This window comes from Ammospiza nelsoni, chromosome 5, assembly GCF_027579445.1.
Source record: "Ammospiza nelsoni isolate bAmmNel1 chromosome 5, bAmmNel1.pri, whole genome shotgun sequence".
Classification (NCBI taxonomy): Eukaryota; Metazoa; Chordata; class Aves; order Passeriformes; family Passerellidae; genus Ammospiza; species Ammospiza nelsoni.
The window spans coordinates 26,991,463-27,009,944 of record NC_080637.1 but is presented as its reverse complement, the minus strand read 5'-3'; the positions used below and the strand labels follow the sequence as shown (position 1 = coordinate 27,009,944).

Sequence of the window (18,482 nt, the reverse complement as noted above, 5' to 3'; positions counted from 1 at the left end):
AAGAGAGCTTGACATCCAAAAATCAAATCCTTACTCTCTGCTAATTGGAATGTTGTAACATTGGAACAAAATACATCATTGTTATCAGTGGTGATGCATACCAAAGTGCAGTGCATATGATTTAAAATGCAAAGTAATAACATGGAAATTTTCTATCTATGTTAACATATAGCTTTTTCAAGATCAAATAAACGGTGAAAAAAATAGTATTCATGAGTATTTATCATCTAAATGTTACACATTATATTTACTTGCTTATGCTGTATAAGCATTCAATATAACCAGAGTAAAAACAGTGAACTGCTGCCTATTTCATGATAAACATAAGCAATGACAGTAGGTTCATGCCACTTTCAGTATTCTCCCCTGCAATCGTACCATGTGTTCAATAGTAAGAACAAGTACAGCAAGAAACAGTTTTACCACACAGTTACTATAATGTAGCTACTAAAAATTAATAAAGCCTCTTTGTGAGTCATCAATTCAATCCCAAGTAACAAAATATATTGCTCCAAATATTTCTAAATGTCTAGGAAGATATCACTATTTCTCCATACATTTTCTTTTTACTGACACAGAATTTTGGGAAGTTTTGTTCTCAAAATCTTTTTTTTTCACATCATAAAATATTTAACAAAGTAGAAATTAAACTATTCAATACCAGAACGTCATTTAATAACAATTGAGAAAAAGATTTTTTTCACCTTGCTATTATAAGTGGAGAGCAACCTTTTAATCTCCTGAAAGACAAAAGATATTTCCAGCAATACCTGCATTGATGCTCCTTCCACCCTTGCGACACAGGCAACTCTATCCAGAAAAGTCACAGTTACAGGAACGGCAACAAAGAAACCTTTAAAAAAGGCTTTAATGTATCTCCTCCCCAACCTCTGAGCCTGTGCCATACTCTGAAAAACATGAAGGAAAGAAAAAAGTCGTTATAGAAAAAATTTGAAGTAACATCAACATGTTGCAATTTAACACAGAATTATTAATAATAAATTTATTATCTGTTAGAGGTTCACAATATTCAAGAGTGAAAAAAAGAGAGTGTGTACATGACAATGGAAAAAACCCCAAACCAACAAACCAGAAATCTTAATCAGATTTTAAATGTCTATTCTACAGAACAGAGCTTGATACTTCACATTTACTCTTTAGCTAATCTGAACATTTTTGGTGATCCTGTGCCAGCAGAAGTACTTGATAAAAATTATTCAAGGTGGCAGGTAAGCAAGAAGCAAAGTGATGCAAGCAGACAAAATTTAATAATGCATTTTGGAAGAAAGAAGCATTGCAAATAATTTTCTCTCCACACACTGGTATTTATTCATTTTTCACCCCCACAGGTGGATTGTGTTAAGCAAAGGAAAGCTATTTGCAACACATCACCTTTTCTTTATTAAATATTTTCACAAATGAAAATGCACAAATGCATCATTTCCACACTGGTGGTACTGCAAACATAAAATCAATTCAAATTGTCACACATATCATAGGGACACACCATAACATGATGACTCCTTGTTCACCACTCCATCATAAGGTTAAAAGCATGCTGGCAGACTAGGCAGCTACGTAATGACACATGGGATGATTCCACTCCAACTCCATGTATTATACTACCTCTCAACTCTTTTATTTAGCCCTGAACATGCTTGGAAAATACCTACAAAGTGTACTGAAACACCAGCTGTTTGTTTGCATTAGTCATACCTCTGAAAAGCAAGCTGAATATCCAGGTACCGCTGCATAGACCCAAGCCTAATTTACATAACTGCAGTTGGAGTATGAGAAATGCTGTCTTTCACCTATTGGCAACTCCCTTTTAAACTGCTGCTTGTGTTTATATCCAAGAATATACAGTTATTTTTCAATTAAAGTAATGAAAAGTATAAACATATACTGTTTCATTCAATCCCCTTACAAAGTACTTAAAATTTCACAATATAATCCTTTTTTCTTTGTTGCATTTTCAGAAACATGGAAGTGATTAACTATTTGTATGCAGAATATAAACTGATATCACTCTGATGAAATAGTACTGAAGGTAGTATTTCTGTCACAGATAGAGCTTAATTCCAAACAACCATAAAACTCAGAAAACTCGGTTCTACAAAATAAGCCACCTGCATATTCATCACTAGAATTCTTTATAGACATTAACAGCTTTGCAATAAGATCTGTCTTCTGAGACTATTACTTGTGACATTCACCTTCAAAAGGTTTTAATTTTTTTTAAGTGGAAATATTTCATCATCTGTAACTTGCTCACAAGTTTAAATTTTCACACTGCTTATAATTCAGTAATTTTCTTTCTGAACATTTCATGAAAACATTTTCAATTGACATCAACCACTTATACAAGTAATTTGTAATAGGTTGTGAAACAGAACAAAACATTTCAAGACAAAAGCTATAAGGATTTACTCTCAGCTTATCATTTAAAATCTGATTATTAGACTCAATCCACCAAAAGAGACTATTGCCTCAATCAGTAAAGCTTTACCTTTGGAAAATATGCCTCTTTAAATACAATCTCTAAAAATCAGATTTTTACTACATTATCAATGTATCAAAAAATCTTTTGACTACATTATTGTCTACACCTTAATACTCTTCTCTCAACCTATTTATTTTGAACTATGCATCTTGAGTTTTGTGGCTGGAACTCTACTTCTCTGCTATGAGGTTTGGCATCTCAGACCTCCTCTGCTCTAATTGCAATGCCAGCCACAAAACCCCACTTTGAGACCTTACACAAATATATTCACCATGTTCTCTAGAGTAACTTGAGCAGGAAAACATTGTCTGACACATGTATCACAATATGGCTGATTTAAGAATAGTTTTTAAACATTCAGAAATCAAACAACTTCTCTTAAAATTCCTCAAACATCTTTTTCATTAATAATGAAACATGAATATTCATCCCATCCTGTCTACTGAATCCATGGACAGATATTGTTAGAAACTTCCTGCAGAAGCCCCATGCTAGTATCTACAGAAAAATCCAGAATCTGAAGAGAAGTAATTGGCCAGACAATCCACAGGAGACCCACCATATGCTTCCTAGAACTACAAGCTAATTAATAGTGACAGAGAATCTAGCAGTCAAGTTGAAACTGCTAAGGCAAAATGCTTCATTCTCAGTACACCACTTGGACAAGGCAACACCAGCAGTATTAAGCAGCTGTGGACAACACTGGGAATTAAAGTCTTACTTTTGTGGGTTTGAACACATGTAGCATTACATGGCACAATATAAAAAAACATAGGGGAAAAGCACCCCTACAAGCAATCAATTTGCAAAGCCACCAAAACCAACAACTTATGTGCTCAAGGACTTCTCTACTTGTCCCAATTTTTTTCCTCTCCTCCCCTCTCCTCTTGGTAAGAGATCAAATCATTGGTTTCATCTTCCCTCTACACCAAAATGATGAGTCCTTCATTTATAATGATGAGCTACATTCTGAACTTTTCCTGGTTCCCCACCTCCCACAGCAAAGGACAGCTTTTCCCCATAACACAAACTGAGCTGCTCAGCAGAAGCCTTTCTTCCCAAAAGACAGCAAACATTTGCACACACATTCTAAACAATTTGAGAAGAACTATTTAAAAACAATCCATCTACAACCTTAAGTCCTTTCATACAGCAAAACATTTTCAATACATAGCTAAATTACTACATGTCAGTATCTGACTTAACAGTGCCCACATTTTTGCCAGGTCTGCTTCATAAACTTTCCCCTCTAAAAAGCACAAATGAGTAAATAATACACATGCAGAGCTCCCATGCAACTGTTGACAAAATAGTTCACCATCCAACTGCCAGTAAATGGGAGGTTTCCCCTCACTCTTTCCATACAAGGAGCTTCAAGTTGTCCTGCACTGCCACAGGGGAAAGGCAGCAGAAAGGCAATTTGCAGCATTACCTTCTACCAGTAACTGGACATGTGAATGGATAATCCTCAACTGATAAATACTGCTGGATTAAAATGTTCAGTGTTATTTTTTCTTAAACTTTGATGGTCGTAGGAGAAAAGAAGGGGAAAAAGTAATGATAAGCATTTACTGCAGTCACAAAAGAGAATTTAGAGCAGTAAAGGCTGGACACAAAAACAACCCTTAAAAGAAAAAAATTCTGGTTGGAGTTTTTTTTTATAAAGAAAACATAAGATAGTCATCATTATTGAAGATAATATTCTGCTCTTAGAGATTTCTAAAACATCTGTAGATTTTAAAAGCATCATATTTCTGGAGTGAAATTCTGAAATACAGTGCAGTGTCAGATTTACTATGACAGGTTTAAATGCATGTCAGTGAGTTAAGCCAAGTATTGTTTTCTGAAAAAAATAATTTCCCTACCACATATTTTTGGATCTCTGACCAATTTGACACCTTGAATAAGATCAACAAACCACAACACTTAAAAGACGTGAGGGAAAAAAAAGAAGAAACATAACCAAATACAAAAAAACCCAATAAAATACTTTAGAGATGCATACACTTTTCAGCACCTCTACGTTACACTTGGTTTAGAGAAAGAAAAAACCCCACAGAATAACTCAGTAGAACTGACAAACTTCAAACCAACAACCTTGAAGACTTGTTTGAAATGGAAACACGGACAAGAAAAATCCAAGATCAAAAATGCTAGCATACAGCAGGTCAAAGCATTAAGAATTTCACATTGTGCAGCTCAGAGATTAAGGCAGATGGAGCACAGCATTATCCGGACTGAAGTATTTGGTGCACAAAAGGTCCAGGGATTATAATGAGCCCCTCATGGGTACTACAACATATGGAGCAGAGATGCTATTTAGATAGCTCTCTATGTATAAAATGTTTATTTTTTCTTACACTTGCCTGCACATTAGAAGACACTGTTTATCACATAGCCTGCAGAAAATCATCAAGTAATTCAGAAAGCCCCAGGTTACAATATATTTGCAAACCTAGGTACTTAAAAATTACCCACAGAAGTATGATAGGAAAAATAGCTGTAAAAACAAGGCATTAGCAGTCATCCGCAAATGAAACAGAATGGCCCCTGATGTGCTTCTACAAGAAGACGTGAGGGAACCGGAAGGAGGGAATTACAACCTATATGCAAAGCAACTACCCCACCAAGACTGCTACATTCGTGTGAAATTATCTATTTGATCTTGTTCAGGAATTAGTAACTATATGATATATAGTTCAAGAATCCATTGAAACAACCAACTTCTCTGCCAATCAAAATATGTGTCTTTAAATAAATCAATTGCACCACACTAGAATTCAGGAGATATGGTTTGAAAATAAAAAAGACTTTCAAAACAAAAAACTTCACAACACATGAATAAGCCCAATTTTATTGTGTCCTATAAAACATAAAACTGAGGACAAAAGCTTTTGTTTTAAGACTGGTCTAATTTGAAGATGAGGTTATACCTGGCTTAACAACCATGATTAACAGGATACCGAAAATCTTCTTCTTCTTCAGTAGAAGAATTTGTGTGATCTTTTTAACACACTCTTTTTCTACAATCTTTCATGATACAAGGCCAGAGCTAAATATTGCCATGCAGTGCAGCCTGAGCCTAATTTCCCATTTTAGTTTTCAATTTCTATAATTTTTATATTACAGTGATTACTGTACAAGTATGCAGAGTTTTTAGTAGGCTTATTTAACTCATATATATTTATCCAAGTACAGGCTTGGACACGATGCTGATGAATGCCACAGAAGAATCAAAATAGACTAGCCCATAAGTTTCCAGTTAGAATAATCAATATAGATCAGTGCATTTAAGTTTTCATATAAAAATCCTATCTAATTCCAGAAGAAGCTCTCATTTATCCTTCAATAAAGCCAACTCTATCCTGGTATTATTCCACTATAGAGGTAACATGTCTATTCAATTAATGTATTTATATTCTGCACAGCTTTTACTCATCCTATTCCTCCATCATATTACTCTCTGTCTATCCCCTAGCTCACAGACATGAAAGAACATCCCTCTATTTTGAGTTTGGAAATATCTCAGGTCATGGAAACAACTGCTGTGTTACTGAAGAAGAAAATCATAACCTAATCTGCAGTTTCAGCAACTGCACACGTATGCTCTGCTGTTCTCTTTTCTCTAAATTACTCTTTTTGTTCTGACACCCAGATGCTTTGCTTGTTCCAAATATAAAGCAGCAGATTTTGTTAGTTTCAACTCCATTTTGTACCATTTTCTTATGCCTTTGCTTGAATTTAAGCAATTACAATTTCCATGTAATAGCTCCCAGCCCTATGAAATATGTAGAATTTTTTCCAGTATACCACACTAAAGAAAAACAATAATAAAAATCCATTTTTCTAATCTTTTCAGTGCTGTAACATACAGAGAAGTTCCCAGAAGCAGACAAAACCAGATCAACCATAATGAGCTTTCAGCTCACAAACCAAATAGAAAAGCTTAAAACACAACAATCATGAACATAATCAGCCATAGATTTATTGCTGGGGGAAAAAAAGTCAGTCTAATGTGAAACTGATTTTTCTTTTAACACAATATTACTATATCCCATCACTGGGATCTATGCCATGTCAAAGGCTTAGTTGATGTGTTGGTTGTAACTGGAAAGAAATTCATATTGCTTATTCTTAGAAATTAATTTTGTGTTTCAAGTACACAGATTTTACCGTAATGGACAATCTTGTACTTCCAAACAGAACATTTTATTGTTCAAATATAAGCAAAACTAGAAGAAAACACAACTGTAGATCAAAGTTACTCTCAGCAATCAAATCAACAACTAGCTTAGGATGGCAAGTAATCAGCCATCCCTTAGCTCTGACAAGTTATTCAGGATTCCATTTTATACACACAAGCATCAAGGATAGGAATTACAATTAAAAACATTAGTAATTGTTACAAATCAGATTTTTTCCCAGCACTTCAGATGTAATGAAATATCTTCCAAGTGCTAGCACGCAGGTGACTGGCAGAGCACCAGTCCTTCTAACATATAAGTTACAATATTTGGGTTTATTCATGTTCCTGCACCTTCAAAGAAACTAAAGATCATCAATATATACTGTAGATAAAGAAAAGTACTAAATGCCATTAATTTTTGGAACTCACTTAAGAGAGCAACAGAACACGTGTTCAGTTTCCTACAACTGAAAGTTCTGTGCTGCTTTCAGCCTAAGGATTCAATGCCTGCAACCAAAGTAAACTGTTTAAATTAGTGTCCTTTGCAAATAACTACCAGCTGCTGCTATGTTTTACTCTCAAGTAGAGTGCATAAATGAGGAGTTGCTTTGAAACTTACCAAATTTGTAAATTATATTTACAGTAAACAATAGTATAACCTTTGAATTTCAATGAATTTGTGCATTCATCTAGACAACTCTATGGATTCTTTCAAGCACCATTGAACTGTGATGTTAATTGTGGTTATCCAGAACCAAATTTAGGCAAAAACAAAGACAACAAAAAAGAGGAAATATTCATTTTTCACCAAAATATATAACTTCAAGTATTCAGATAACATTCAATGAACAGCCTAAAAGTAAGAATAACAGCACTCAGCTTCAAGCATTAACATCATCAGAAACAAATTCTTCTAAATCATTTTGCTTTTGGATTAAGAAGAAGTTTCATATGGAACAGGGAAGGTTCTTCTAGCCTAATAGAAAGTCAAATGCATACAAAAACAAATTAATAGAAGAAAGAAGAGTCTCAGCTATGAATCTTTAAAGCATGCCAGTATACACTGAGTACACAAGGACAGAATAATGACTGAAAATAATATTTATTATGGTATGAAAAAATGATGCCAAGAGAAAGAATAGAAAATTATTTTACTATTTGAAAGGTATTTTCCATTTTCAGCATACTTCACAAAAATAACAAGTTCTCCCACAACTACTGTAAAAGCAGCTTTGTGTATCCTTGTTCAAAGCAGGGAAACTGGGACTGACTCCTCGACAGAACATTCCCATGAAAGCCAGCAGTAAAACCCAATGAACCATCTACTTACCACCTACTGTCTGGGGAATAGTAATAAACTACATGTATAAACTAACACAGAAAATTATGCCTTCAAAAATAATTGCCTTTATTTTAACAACTCATGTTTTATCCTTGAACTCTAGAGGTCACTGTGGGAGTTGTTAAGAGCAGACCTTGTGTACTCCATCCTTCCCCACCATAATGATTTTGAGTCTGGGATTCTGGATAACTTAAACTGCTGTGTAAGTTTCTCAGGTCCCAAGAATAAGCAAAACAGCTTAACAAGCATGAGGATATGAATTTCCAGAAACAGATTAAATCTCTGGCACCCTAGTCATCTTATAAAGATCTCACCACAAAATTACAACTGTGACTGTGAAACCATTTGAATCTTCAAATTATTGATAGCATGCTTAAAATACTATTTTCAGGGATCTGGATATCACCCCTACTATATCATGTATATAGTTATTTACCACTGGTTCCAGGAGAAAATTTATTTCGGTAACATCATACAAGTTAAATAAAAGAGCCTGTAATTTTAAAAGTAAATTAAATTAAAGACTCCTGAAAATCTTCCAAATACTGTAATTAAAAATGTTAAGTTTTTTACAAAATGCATATGTATTCAGTTACAAAGCCGCATATTGGAAAAAGAAAGTCAAATTCTGAAGTTTTCTAGAGGAATTATTTCACTTAACCTGAAAATCCTCAAGAAGTTCTGTCTTCCTAATATATTTTGTTGACAATTTTGATTTTCTTCCTAGATGAACAGTGAACAAGTATGTGGGGCATCTGCTTTTAGGGGAGAAAAAGAAAATAAAAACGTAGTGGTACAAGAAAATTGTTTAATTATTTAGAGGGATATGTAAAGCAGCTTTGCCTATTCTGGTCTCTTGGTGTGCTCAGTGAATTCCAGTTCCACAGAACCAGAATGGTAATTAAAAAAAAAAAAAAAAAAAAAAAAAAAAAAAAAAAAAAAAAAAAAAAAAGTAAAACTTCTGCAATGGAATACTGGCTAATTAAAAGATTTTACAAAGTTAGAGTCTACTTGTTTAACTGCACTTTTTCTATCTAAGGTTTTTGGCAACTTTAAAAAAGTAGGAACACCAGAGAGACATGTCTAGGAACTGGCTGAATCTCTCCAGCTTCAAGCATTGCAGTCTTTATACACAGAAGCATTTAACTAAGAACTGATTGCAGGACAAGCGCCAGACGCGGAAAAGCAGCCACTTTAGGAAAAGTTCTACATTATATGCAAACAAACAAAAAAAAAACAAAAAAATTCTCTCTCAGATGTCCGGGTTGTAGGGTAGCAGTAAAGCCACTCCATCGGATGCCGGAGAACAGCCATTAACAGAAGTCCTCATAGGACAAATACAAGATGTGATAAAGTTTAATAAAGCAGAAAAATACGGTAAGTAAGAGCTGCATTGAGTCCAGGGCCAAGCGCCGTGCACAGCACAAGTCCCAGCTGCAGACACGATGCCCAGGAAGGGCAGCAGCACCCCGGAATCGCTTCCAAGCCCATTCCCCCGCCCAAGCTCGCCGCCTCCCACCGGCAGCAGGGCACGCACCGCCTCTGCCAGGCGGAGGGCGCACAGAGCAGCGGTGCTTCTCGCTATTGACTCGGCCGGTTCTGTTCAATCCAGCCCCTCCCCACGGGAAATGGCTATCCGGTAATCTGAGCGGCGAAGAACGGAGGGATCGCACACGCGACTGGAGGCGGGCAGGGAGCAGCCGCCATCGGCGAGCGGCGCTTCCGCCGGCCCCACAGGGCCCGCCCCGGGGGAGGCGCCGGCCGGGGGCGGGGGCGGGGGCGGGGCAGGGGCGGCACCGGCTGCGGGCGCGAGCTCGCGGCCGGGCCCGCCGCGCGGCGCCTGCCTGTACCCGCAACCGCGCCTGGAGCCCCCTCTGCTCACGCCCGTCCCCGCTCCCTCCTCCACCAGCGGGCTCCCCGGCCCCTTCCCCGCCCCGGCCCTCCGAGCCCGCCCGGCTCCCGTGGCTCCGCCCGGCTCCCGGCCGCTCCCGCCGCTTACCCTTTGCTCCGTTCCGCGGGGGGCGGGCCGCAGCCGGCCGCGTCACGTGACGCGCGGGCGCGGGGCCCGCGGTGCTCCCGGAACGGCCGCCCCGGGCGGGCCGCCTGAGGGGCCGCGGCTGCACCGCGCGGCCTGACGGGCTCGCCCTGTGCCGTACACGGGGCCAGGCGGGCCCTGCGCTGTGTAACGTACTCGGCCTGGTCCTTTTTCAGCACCGTAGTTACAGTTTGAGTCCCCAAAACATTGAGGATGCTGCATTGCAGTGGCTGTTTTCCTTCAGGGAGGATAGATATTCATATACATAAGGATATACTCTTGTGGCCATTTTTTGGCAATTGGACAGCAATAAATCGCTTTGGATATTCATATGTGTGAAAAGTGCATATTATATGGCTCTACGCAGATATTTACTATATGTATTTTGATGTATTGATTAGTAGTGCTATATTAACATTTTAATAATATAAATGTAGTCTTGTAGTTAAAAGGTAACTTTTGTAGTTAAAATAAGAGCTATGTAAGTGGGTATTTTTTGAAGAAAGGAATGAGGCACTCACACCAGATGGCAGCCACAAGACACCTAAATCGTTCAGAGAAAAGGAATTTATTGTTCTCTTATCAGAAGAAACTAAATTCTTCCTGCCTAGCTAAAGATCGAAGGCGCCTTAGGATTAGGAGGAAGTTGACGATGACCAGACTGAATCCTTTGATTGAATGGAATTTATGCATCATGTAAGGAGCATATGGATATGCAACAGGCTATAGCTCTTAAGGGTTAATCTTTTGTCAACGTGTGTCCTTTTTTGGGCTCGTGCTGCCCAGAAAAAGCTACCCGAACATCTGTAACTCTTTGTCTCTATTGTCTCATATTGTCCTAATTCAAATTGTCCAAATTATTATTACTCTAATTGTATTGCTATTTTTATAACCATTTTATTACTATTAAACTTTTAAAATTTAAAAAAAACCCAAGTGATTGGTGTTTTTCACAAAATGTAATATTGGGAGTTCTTAATATTTCTGTACAAAACTGTTCTGATCTTGCATACAGTGTAACCCGCAGAAAAGTGCAGGATTTTTGTCCAGCCGATGACTTCCCCTAGAGCACCCCAGGTGTGATGGGCACCGATGTCAGCCACATCTGGTGCATTTAGAGCTGGCTGCATTGTACTGGCTTCATGGAGGGTGGCTGTGTTTTCCTGGCTGGTGCCCATGAATACACTTGGGCTTGTGCTTTCATTCAGTGATTAGTTGTTTTTATCAGTTGCTGTAACAAGTGTGGGTGCCAGTATAGTCTGAAGAAGGTTTTTCCACCTAGCTCATGTACCTTCAAGAGTCAGTGAGCAAGTTCCTGGGGGGGAAATCCATTACAGATTATCACTCACATAGACCACTACCTCTGGCCCAGGGCGTTCCTAACTAGATGCTGGAAGACACTTCTACTAGTCAGGCCATTGTTGGAAACCAATGTAAGATGACACCTCTGCCTGTGTCTGTGAAGTCAGATATTTGCAATTTATTGCTAAAATGTTATTTTTAAGCTCAAATATAAAATTGTCCATAATTGAACTGATCTTGACTTTAAGGCTGAGCTATCAAAGTATGAATGCATAGTTGTCTGTAATCTGACCATGTCTTTTCTATATATTTCCACAGTTGTTGAGATAGGAGTTAACTATCTTAAAAGACACTGCAGTAGAGTACTTATTAATAAATTGAATTGGAAGGCACACTTGAAGACCAATTCAGTACAAGATATATGAATTATGTACACATAGTCTATAAAATTTCTTGTTTCATACTTGTTCCAAACACAACATGCCCAGCATCTTGTAAAATGTGAACCTTTCAGCAATGCTTACTGCTTTTAATGCTCTGTTTCGTGGGGCTGGCACAGAGGGTGGCTCATGGTGATGGGGTTATCCCACAGTCATTTTGTGCCCAGAATTGTCACTGCCCTAACCGGCCTTTCTCCTCACCTCCTCGTCCCCTTCTCTGCCACGGCTCGGGGGATACCATGGTGGGTGAAGGGGGGCCTGGGATCCTGCAGGGGTTGGAGCTGGAACTGGTCCTTCCTTCCAGTGAGGCATAGGGGCAGCATCCACGCAGCATAGCGAGTGGATTTGATCTGAGATCCTATTGCTCTGTAGGGCTTTTTTCTTGGTTTTCTTTTTTTCCTTCAGCACTGCAACCACGGTCTGCCGGTTTGCTCGCCTGTTTCCCTGCCACTCGGGAGCTCAGAGCCGGCGGTGTGGTGCCAAAACCCAGGACCGGGAGTGCCTCCGGCCGGCCCCCTGTGCGTTCGGCTCCGAGACTCCTGTTCGCCGCCGACTCTACACACACGCCTGCTGGCCTTCTCCGTTTCCCGGCCATTTGAGGGTCCAGGGCCAATGTGTGGGGTGCCATAGGGATTGGGAGACAGTCATGTTTTCCATTCCAGGGAGGTTCCTGCCTTCCTTTGCAGACACCTGTCTTTTAAACCAGAACATGCTTAAAACATTTTTATGAAAGAAACATAATTGGCTTTGGTGTGATTTTGTTTTCTGAAATACGTTATCTGATATATATCACTTGATGCCAACATATATGCTACTCAGGGAAAACAAATGATTGTTACCCTATTTCAGTTTTTGTTTTCCTTTGACACACTTTTAAATAAGCATTACCTTTACAATCAAATAAGTCTTACTAACTTTGTTGTTGGTTAACCTTTATTTAATGCATTCTTTAACACATTTGAATATTGTGCTGTCGTTAAGATTCTACAGGTAGGTTATCGGTGCACTGTGTAGAAATCAATAGAGTATTTGGCCACTGCTGTCCACCATCTCCATTTCATGTAAATATTTTACTGTGAAACCTTCACTAATTGTTTACAAATATTGCTGCAAAACACAATAATGTCTTTGTAACATAAGAGAAACACCTTACAGGAATGTGCCTCAATGTTTCCATGCACTTGAAGCTGACGGTATGAAGTAATTTACTCTAAAACTCCTGATCTGAAGCTCTTTTCATGTGAAAGATTTTTGCTATAAACCTCTCAAAATCAAATAATGGTTTATCAGTTCTCTTCATTTTGAAATCAGCTGTGTGCTAAGCAACTAGCAGGAAATGTCCATTCTTCCTCTTTATTTAGTTGTGGATAAAGTGAAATTTATCAAAGCTGATACTAAAACTATGAGCTGCAAATGATGAATTACCAATGTTTGCACCATTTTTTTTTTTTTAATAAGTATTCTATGACAACTGCATTGGTACCCAGAAGTAAATGGCATGGTTTTTTGCTTTCAACTCTTAACAAGGAGGTACTGAAAATGTTTTGCTGCGTCTATGCTTTGGTGCATCTGTGACTGAAATAAAGAAAAAACGAGCCCTTTTTACCCATCTCTTCAATTACTTTTCAGTTGAGAGTACCGCTAAAACATTCTTGGCAATACACAAAACTTTTGCACTACAATATCCTTTTAAAAGACTCTCAACAGACTCTCAAACAGCAAGCTTTAAGCTAAAAACAAATTTACTTTTGTTTCCTCCAGGTTAATTTCATTTTACATTTTAAGAGTACAGAAAATGCATGGGAAATATTCAAGACCCGCTTTGAGTTAAAGTCCTTACATTTGCAAATACAACTATGTGCAGGGTAATTAAGGCATTTTTGTCTTCCTCCAAAGGATGGAATGTTTGAGTGGTGTTGAGTGTATTGCTCTGAGGGAGTGCATTTTGGAGGAAAATACTGGGCCAGATCCAGCTGCCTCAGAGCACAGGAAAGGTGCAGTGAAAAAAGGGCACAGGATCAAAAAGTCTGATTGCTTAATGGATATTGCAGATGAACACTTCATATAGTCCAGCTGCAGCTTGAAGAACTGATGGCCTAAGGGCAGCAATCAATGGTGTGGCACAAAAGAGGGCAATAAATCTTAAACTTGCTATTGTACTGAAAAAATATGATTGCAGCATCTTCAGTATCGTATTATTGCACATCTCCATTTCATTACATGACTGGGAACCTAACTCCTGCTACCTTTGACAATCACATATTATTCATGTTATGCCTCATACACACTGAAACACAGTCTGGTCAGAATAAAGTAGATTTTGCTTACAGTTAGTCAGGCAAGACACAGAGCACTAAAGAGGTCTCTAGTGATCTCTACGTTAGGGAAAAAGAGAAGAATTAAAATGCAAGAAATTTATTCCTGAAATGCTATCACAGGTCAGTGAAAATAGCATAATCTTTGAAGGCCAGAAAATATATCAATAGCTTATGATAGTCAAGCTAATCGTCTTGTGTTCCTCAAGGAACAGTTATTACACTCATATTTTTGCTTAGGAAAGAAGGAAACAAACATGATTTGCAAAGTCAAGAGTCTGTTGTCAACATAGGTAAATTCTTGACAGGCTCATTAAAGATTTTTCAGGCCAGATTTAATAATTACAAAAACAAAAAAAAAAAAAAAGAAAACAATGCCATTACAAGGAAAAAAACCCACGTCTATTATAGACAGCCAAAGTTCTTATAACGATTCCTAACGTTCACCTCCCTGGTGTTTTGCTCACCCTTTGGTGTTTTCCAGAGATCTTTAGATGGTTTGGTTCGCTGTGATGGGAGTTGTTTGTTTGCTTTGTTACCCCTGCAACTGGTTTTCCCAACCTCCCAGGTCAGTGTATTTTTAGCTGACCAACACTGACTTGTTTACAACCCTGAAGTTTCCAGTGTCATCTTGCAACTCTCCCCACTCCTGTCATTTCAGCACTGTAGTCCCCTGCATTGCATTATATCCCAAAATTATATAAAATTACCAAAAAGAAAAACACAGAAGCATAGAATATCTCCATTTGAAAGGGTTCCATAAAAATCTTTGAGTCCAGCTCCCCAGTCCCCAAGGACTACCTAATCTAAAGCATGTGGCTAAGTTGTTTAGATGCCCTTGAACATTGGCAGGTTTGTGGCTGTGACCACTTCCCTGGAGAGCCTGTTCCAGTGACTGACCAGCCTTTCTGTGAAGAACCTTTTCCTTATGTCCAATCTGAACTTCCCCTTATCCAGATTCATTCAATTTCCTCACGTCCTTCTGCCTAGCACTGGTCACAGTGTGGAAATCAGTACATTAGAGAAGTCCCTCCTGATCATTTTAAGATTGTTGTTATAGGTAAGCAAAGTAAAACAGTTTGTTGCAGGAATACTAAAGCAAGCTCAACAAAGCCTGACAAGTCCATAAAATTTGCAAAATCTGAATAAAATCCATGTTCTGCTGCTAGCCATAGCAATAATGTATTTACTGAGCCTAAGCTACTTGCCTACATGGGTCCTAAGTATTTAGAAATGTGAAAGTAACTCATCCTAATATTACTCATTGCTTAATATTCTTCAACATATTTAACCACTTTAGCATTCAATTCTCCTATGTAATGTGTAAATCCTTATCTTGCTTTTAAGCGCGGAGGTCACAAAGGTCAGTAGCAAAATCCAAATGTAGAGCAATCATTGTAGATTAATGATTATTAAATGCTTAGCATAAAGCAGACAACATTTAGCTTACTATTACTTGCAGTACATTCTTTCAGTGTTGTCAGATTTAAAGGCTTACATTCACCTGTATTGGGTCTGTATTGAGTCAGTATTTCTGTGCTGTCTTTTCTCATTACAGAAGCTTTTTTTTCCTTCTCCTGAACGTGCACTTTAAAGGTATGTAATTAACTGGTTGCAAGTCATTAGGCAGTTGATGAAGGGTGAATGAGGTGCTGATTTGTTTTCTTTATTTACATGTTTCCCATAATACTCTGATGAGAGCAGGATGTGAAAGCATTTTTACCCTTTGTATTATTCTTTGTTTCATCAAGTAAGAAGTGGTATGTGAAACCATTTGGAATTCCTCAAATTCCATTAAACATTAGTGTCCAGGTAAGCCTAAATCAAAAACACAGTAAGTGCCGTATGAACAAGCATTGCTGTCCCTGACACAAATAACCAGGTTAAGGAAGTACTTTTTTTCTAACTATAGCAGTGTATCTGACCACTCTGAGCTTGTTGTTTAATAATATGCTGGTTTTGAAGACCTAGACAATTCAGGACCTGTACCTTGTTTATTACTCAGTCCTCCCCTACCTTTTAGCATTTAACCAGAGAGAATAATAATTGTGTGGGGCAACCCACCTTTCAACCATGCAGTAGGGAGGGACACATTTTAAGACAGTTTCATTGCTGGGGTCTCACAAAGGCCCCTATTGTCTACTCTTTGTCAAAGGTGTCTATCGTGGAGTGTTTATAGCCACTTTTATTTTAACATTGTGTCTAACAAGCATAATAAATAGGTTGCACCATGAAAAGTCCATCCCCTTATGCAGGTACCTCTGAAAACGTCTCTGGAAACCTCTCTGAAAAACCCCACCCTTAATTATAGTGTACTAAGTAAAAATCAGCATGAGAGGTTTTCAGTGAGTGGGAGCTGAATTAGAAGTAGGGGAGCAGGCTGAGAGCTACCAAGACAGAAACAACTGAAAGAGCAGAGGCATGAAAAAATTAAACCGAGGCGTGTATGGTGGAGTGTATTGAAATGGCAAATAATAGTCTGGAGGAATTGGTAGGAGACAAGCGGGGGACAAGCAAGCAGAAATATAATACAAAGTGTGGATGAATATGAAAGACAAATGGCAAAAACAAAGAGCCCTTTATAATAGGCAGAAACAATTAAGCTGTGTAATCACAAAATCCTGCTGCGACCGAACTCCTGTGCAATTACTGAATGGACACATACCCCAAGCACAGCACTTTGAAGAGTATGGCAACACTTTGTGTGTCTTGTTTCCAACTCACCCCCTTCCCCGACATCCGTCAGCAGCAGCTTGTGTGGTATCTGTTTTCTGCACGAGAACCCAGTAGGCAGAACCTCCCTGTGAGCAAACTCGAGGCCGGAGGGGCAGCTGTAATTAGTTCCTAGTCAGCACCATTAGTTCCTAGGGGCACCATCAAATCGTTCTCAAAAGGTTTTCTTCAGTAATGCTACACATAATTTTGTTCAATTTTCCCCCATCTATTGTTACTTTAGAAAGTATAATACATTCTTTTCTAATATATTTAACACAAGTATGTGACACAATGTTACAGGAGAATAGTGGGCGTCACTGCTAGGGGCAATTGGCATCTCTATTTCCCTCTATTCAGTATGTATTTTGAGGACCTTATTACAGGTTGTTAGGCCACCATGTTCTGAGCACATCTTGTTTGCTAAAACAATTTTTACTTCTAATAGTATAGCCTGGGCTGAGTTAAAATGTTTTCTAAATTACATAAGCACCATCTGAATCCAGAATCTCCAAAGAACAACTAGCTGCAGTCCTTTTGAAATTTCCCATGGGAAAAATTCCTTCCAAACATGAAATTAGAGCCAATAAACGACTAAGGCATCAGATGCAGAATTGAGACACTTAAATCCAGAGTTATTGTCCAAACACTGCTGCTTAGCTGTTGTATAACCTTGTGGATAATTCCTCATTTGACCTGCAAGTTCTTTGTGAAATCCTCCTTTTCTGCAAGCTACACTTGCACACACCTAAATCAGAGCACTGAACGGACAAGGCTTTTAAATCTGATATGAATTACCAGAGCATGACTTACATTTATCCCTAAGAATCAAAATTGTCAAAACATCTAAGTTGCTTTAAAATAGCAGCATTTAGTATACAAACACCAGTGTAGTTAGTGAAGTCTGCAGGGAAAGGGATTTTGATCCCAGTTTCCTCGCTCAAATCTTTGGTTTCTTTCTGAAGCTCAGGAGTTTTTAGGGTTAATCCATACATCCCAGATTGACTCCGTGCACAAGAAAGATATTGACTGCTATTGCTAAAAGGTAAAAGAAAATGGTAACTTAATACTGTAATTTAAACAGATCCTTATTCTTTCAGAGTGCTCAATGCCAATTCTAAAATTTCCTGCTGGACCTCAAGGGTTGAAGACAAAATGAGTAATTTCCAAAACCTGATCAGGTTGGCATAAAGTTTAGCTGTGGTACTTTGTAGGAGACAATTCTCAGCTGTATAGCTTAATTTCATATCTCTGAGTCATATTCAAGTTGTTTGGATAGAAATTTTGAGTTATTAAGGACCTCCTTTGTAAAACACTCAGTCTGAAGGTTAATGAGTTTATATAAGGACACCTGAAATAACAACAATTATATGACTGAGTGGAGCTGGGTTGCTTCTTGCCACCTATTCTTTCAGTATCTCTGTACATACACACACACACACACACATTTTTGCCAGTAAAATTTCTGGGTGTAATTTACCCAGCTATTCATCTGCCTGCCCACTTCTATCCACACAACACATCTCAGTTTGTCCGTTCTGCTGGGATTCTGTACCCTGGACAGACAAACTCCTTTGTGCCAGACCCACCTAAGCTACAGGACAGCAACAGGCAAAGAAGACATGACAGAGTTATGGCTCTGGCTCA

General features: G+C 38.4%; 1 protein-coding gene and 1 long non-coding RNA gene across 4 annotated transcripts in view; both read right to left on the bottom strand.

Annotated features, from left to right (window-relative positions):
- Window positions 1-10,051, bottom strand: part of IMMP2L (inner mitochondrial membrane peptidase subunit 2) — a 412,660-nt gene extending 402,609 nt beyond the window's left edge. For 2 of the 3 annotated variants that reach the window (XM_059473165.1, XM_059473167.1), the window contains exons 1-2: window positions 10,031-10,051; window positions 771-908 (exon numbers count right to left, since the gene is read on the bottom strand). In XM_059473165.1, coding sequence (XP_059329148.1) covers window positions 771-905 — 135 coding nt within the window. In that variant the 5' untranslated portion in view covers window positions 906-908; window positions 10,031-10,051. Of the gene's footprint in view, window positions 1-770; window positions 909-9,568; window positions 9,695-10,030 lie in introns of those variants that run through there. The other variant, XM_059473166.1, reaches the window with a different exon arrangement.
- Window positions 10,052-10,618: 567 nt separating this feature from the next.
- Window positions 10,619-14,665, bottom strand: LOC132073645 (uncharacterized). The gene is made up of 2 exons (XR_009418514.1): window positions 14,591-14,665; window positions 10,619-12,502 (listed from the first exon to the last, which is right to left on the bottom strand). It is a non-coding gene; the product is annotated as an uncharacterized LOC132073645 (long non-coding RNA).
- Between the last annotated feature and the right edge of the window lie 3,817 nt (window positions 14,666-18,482).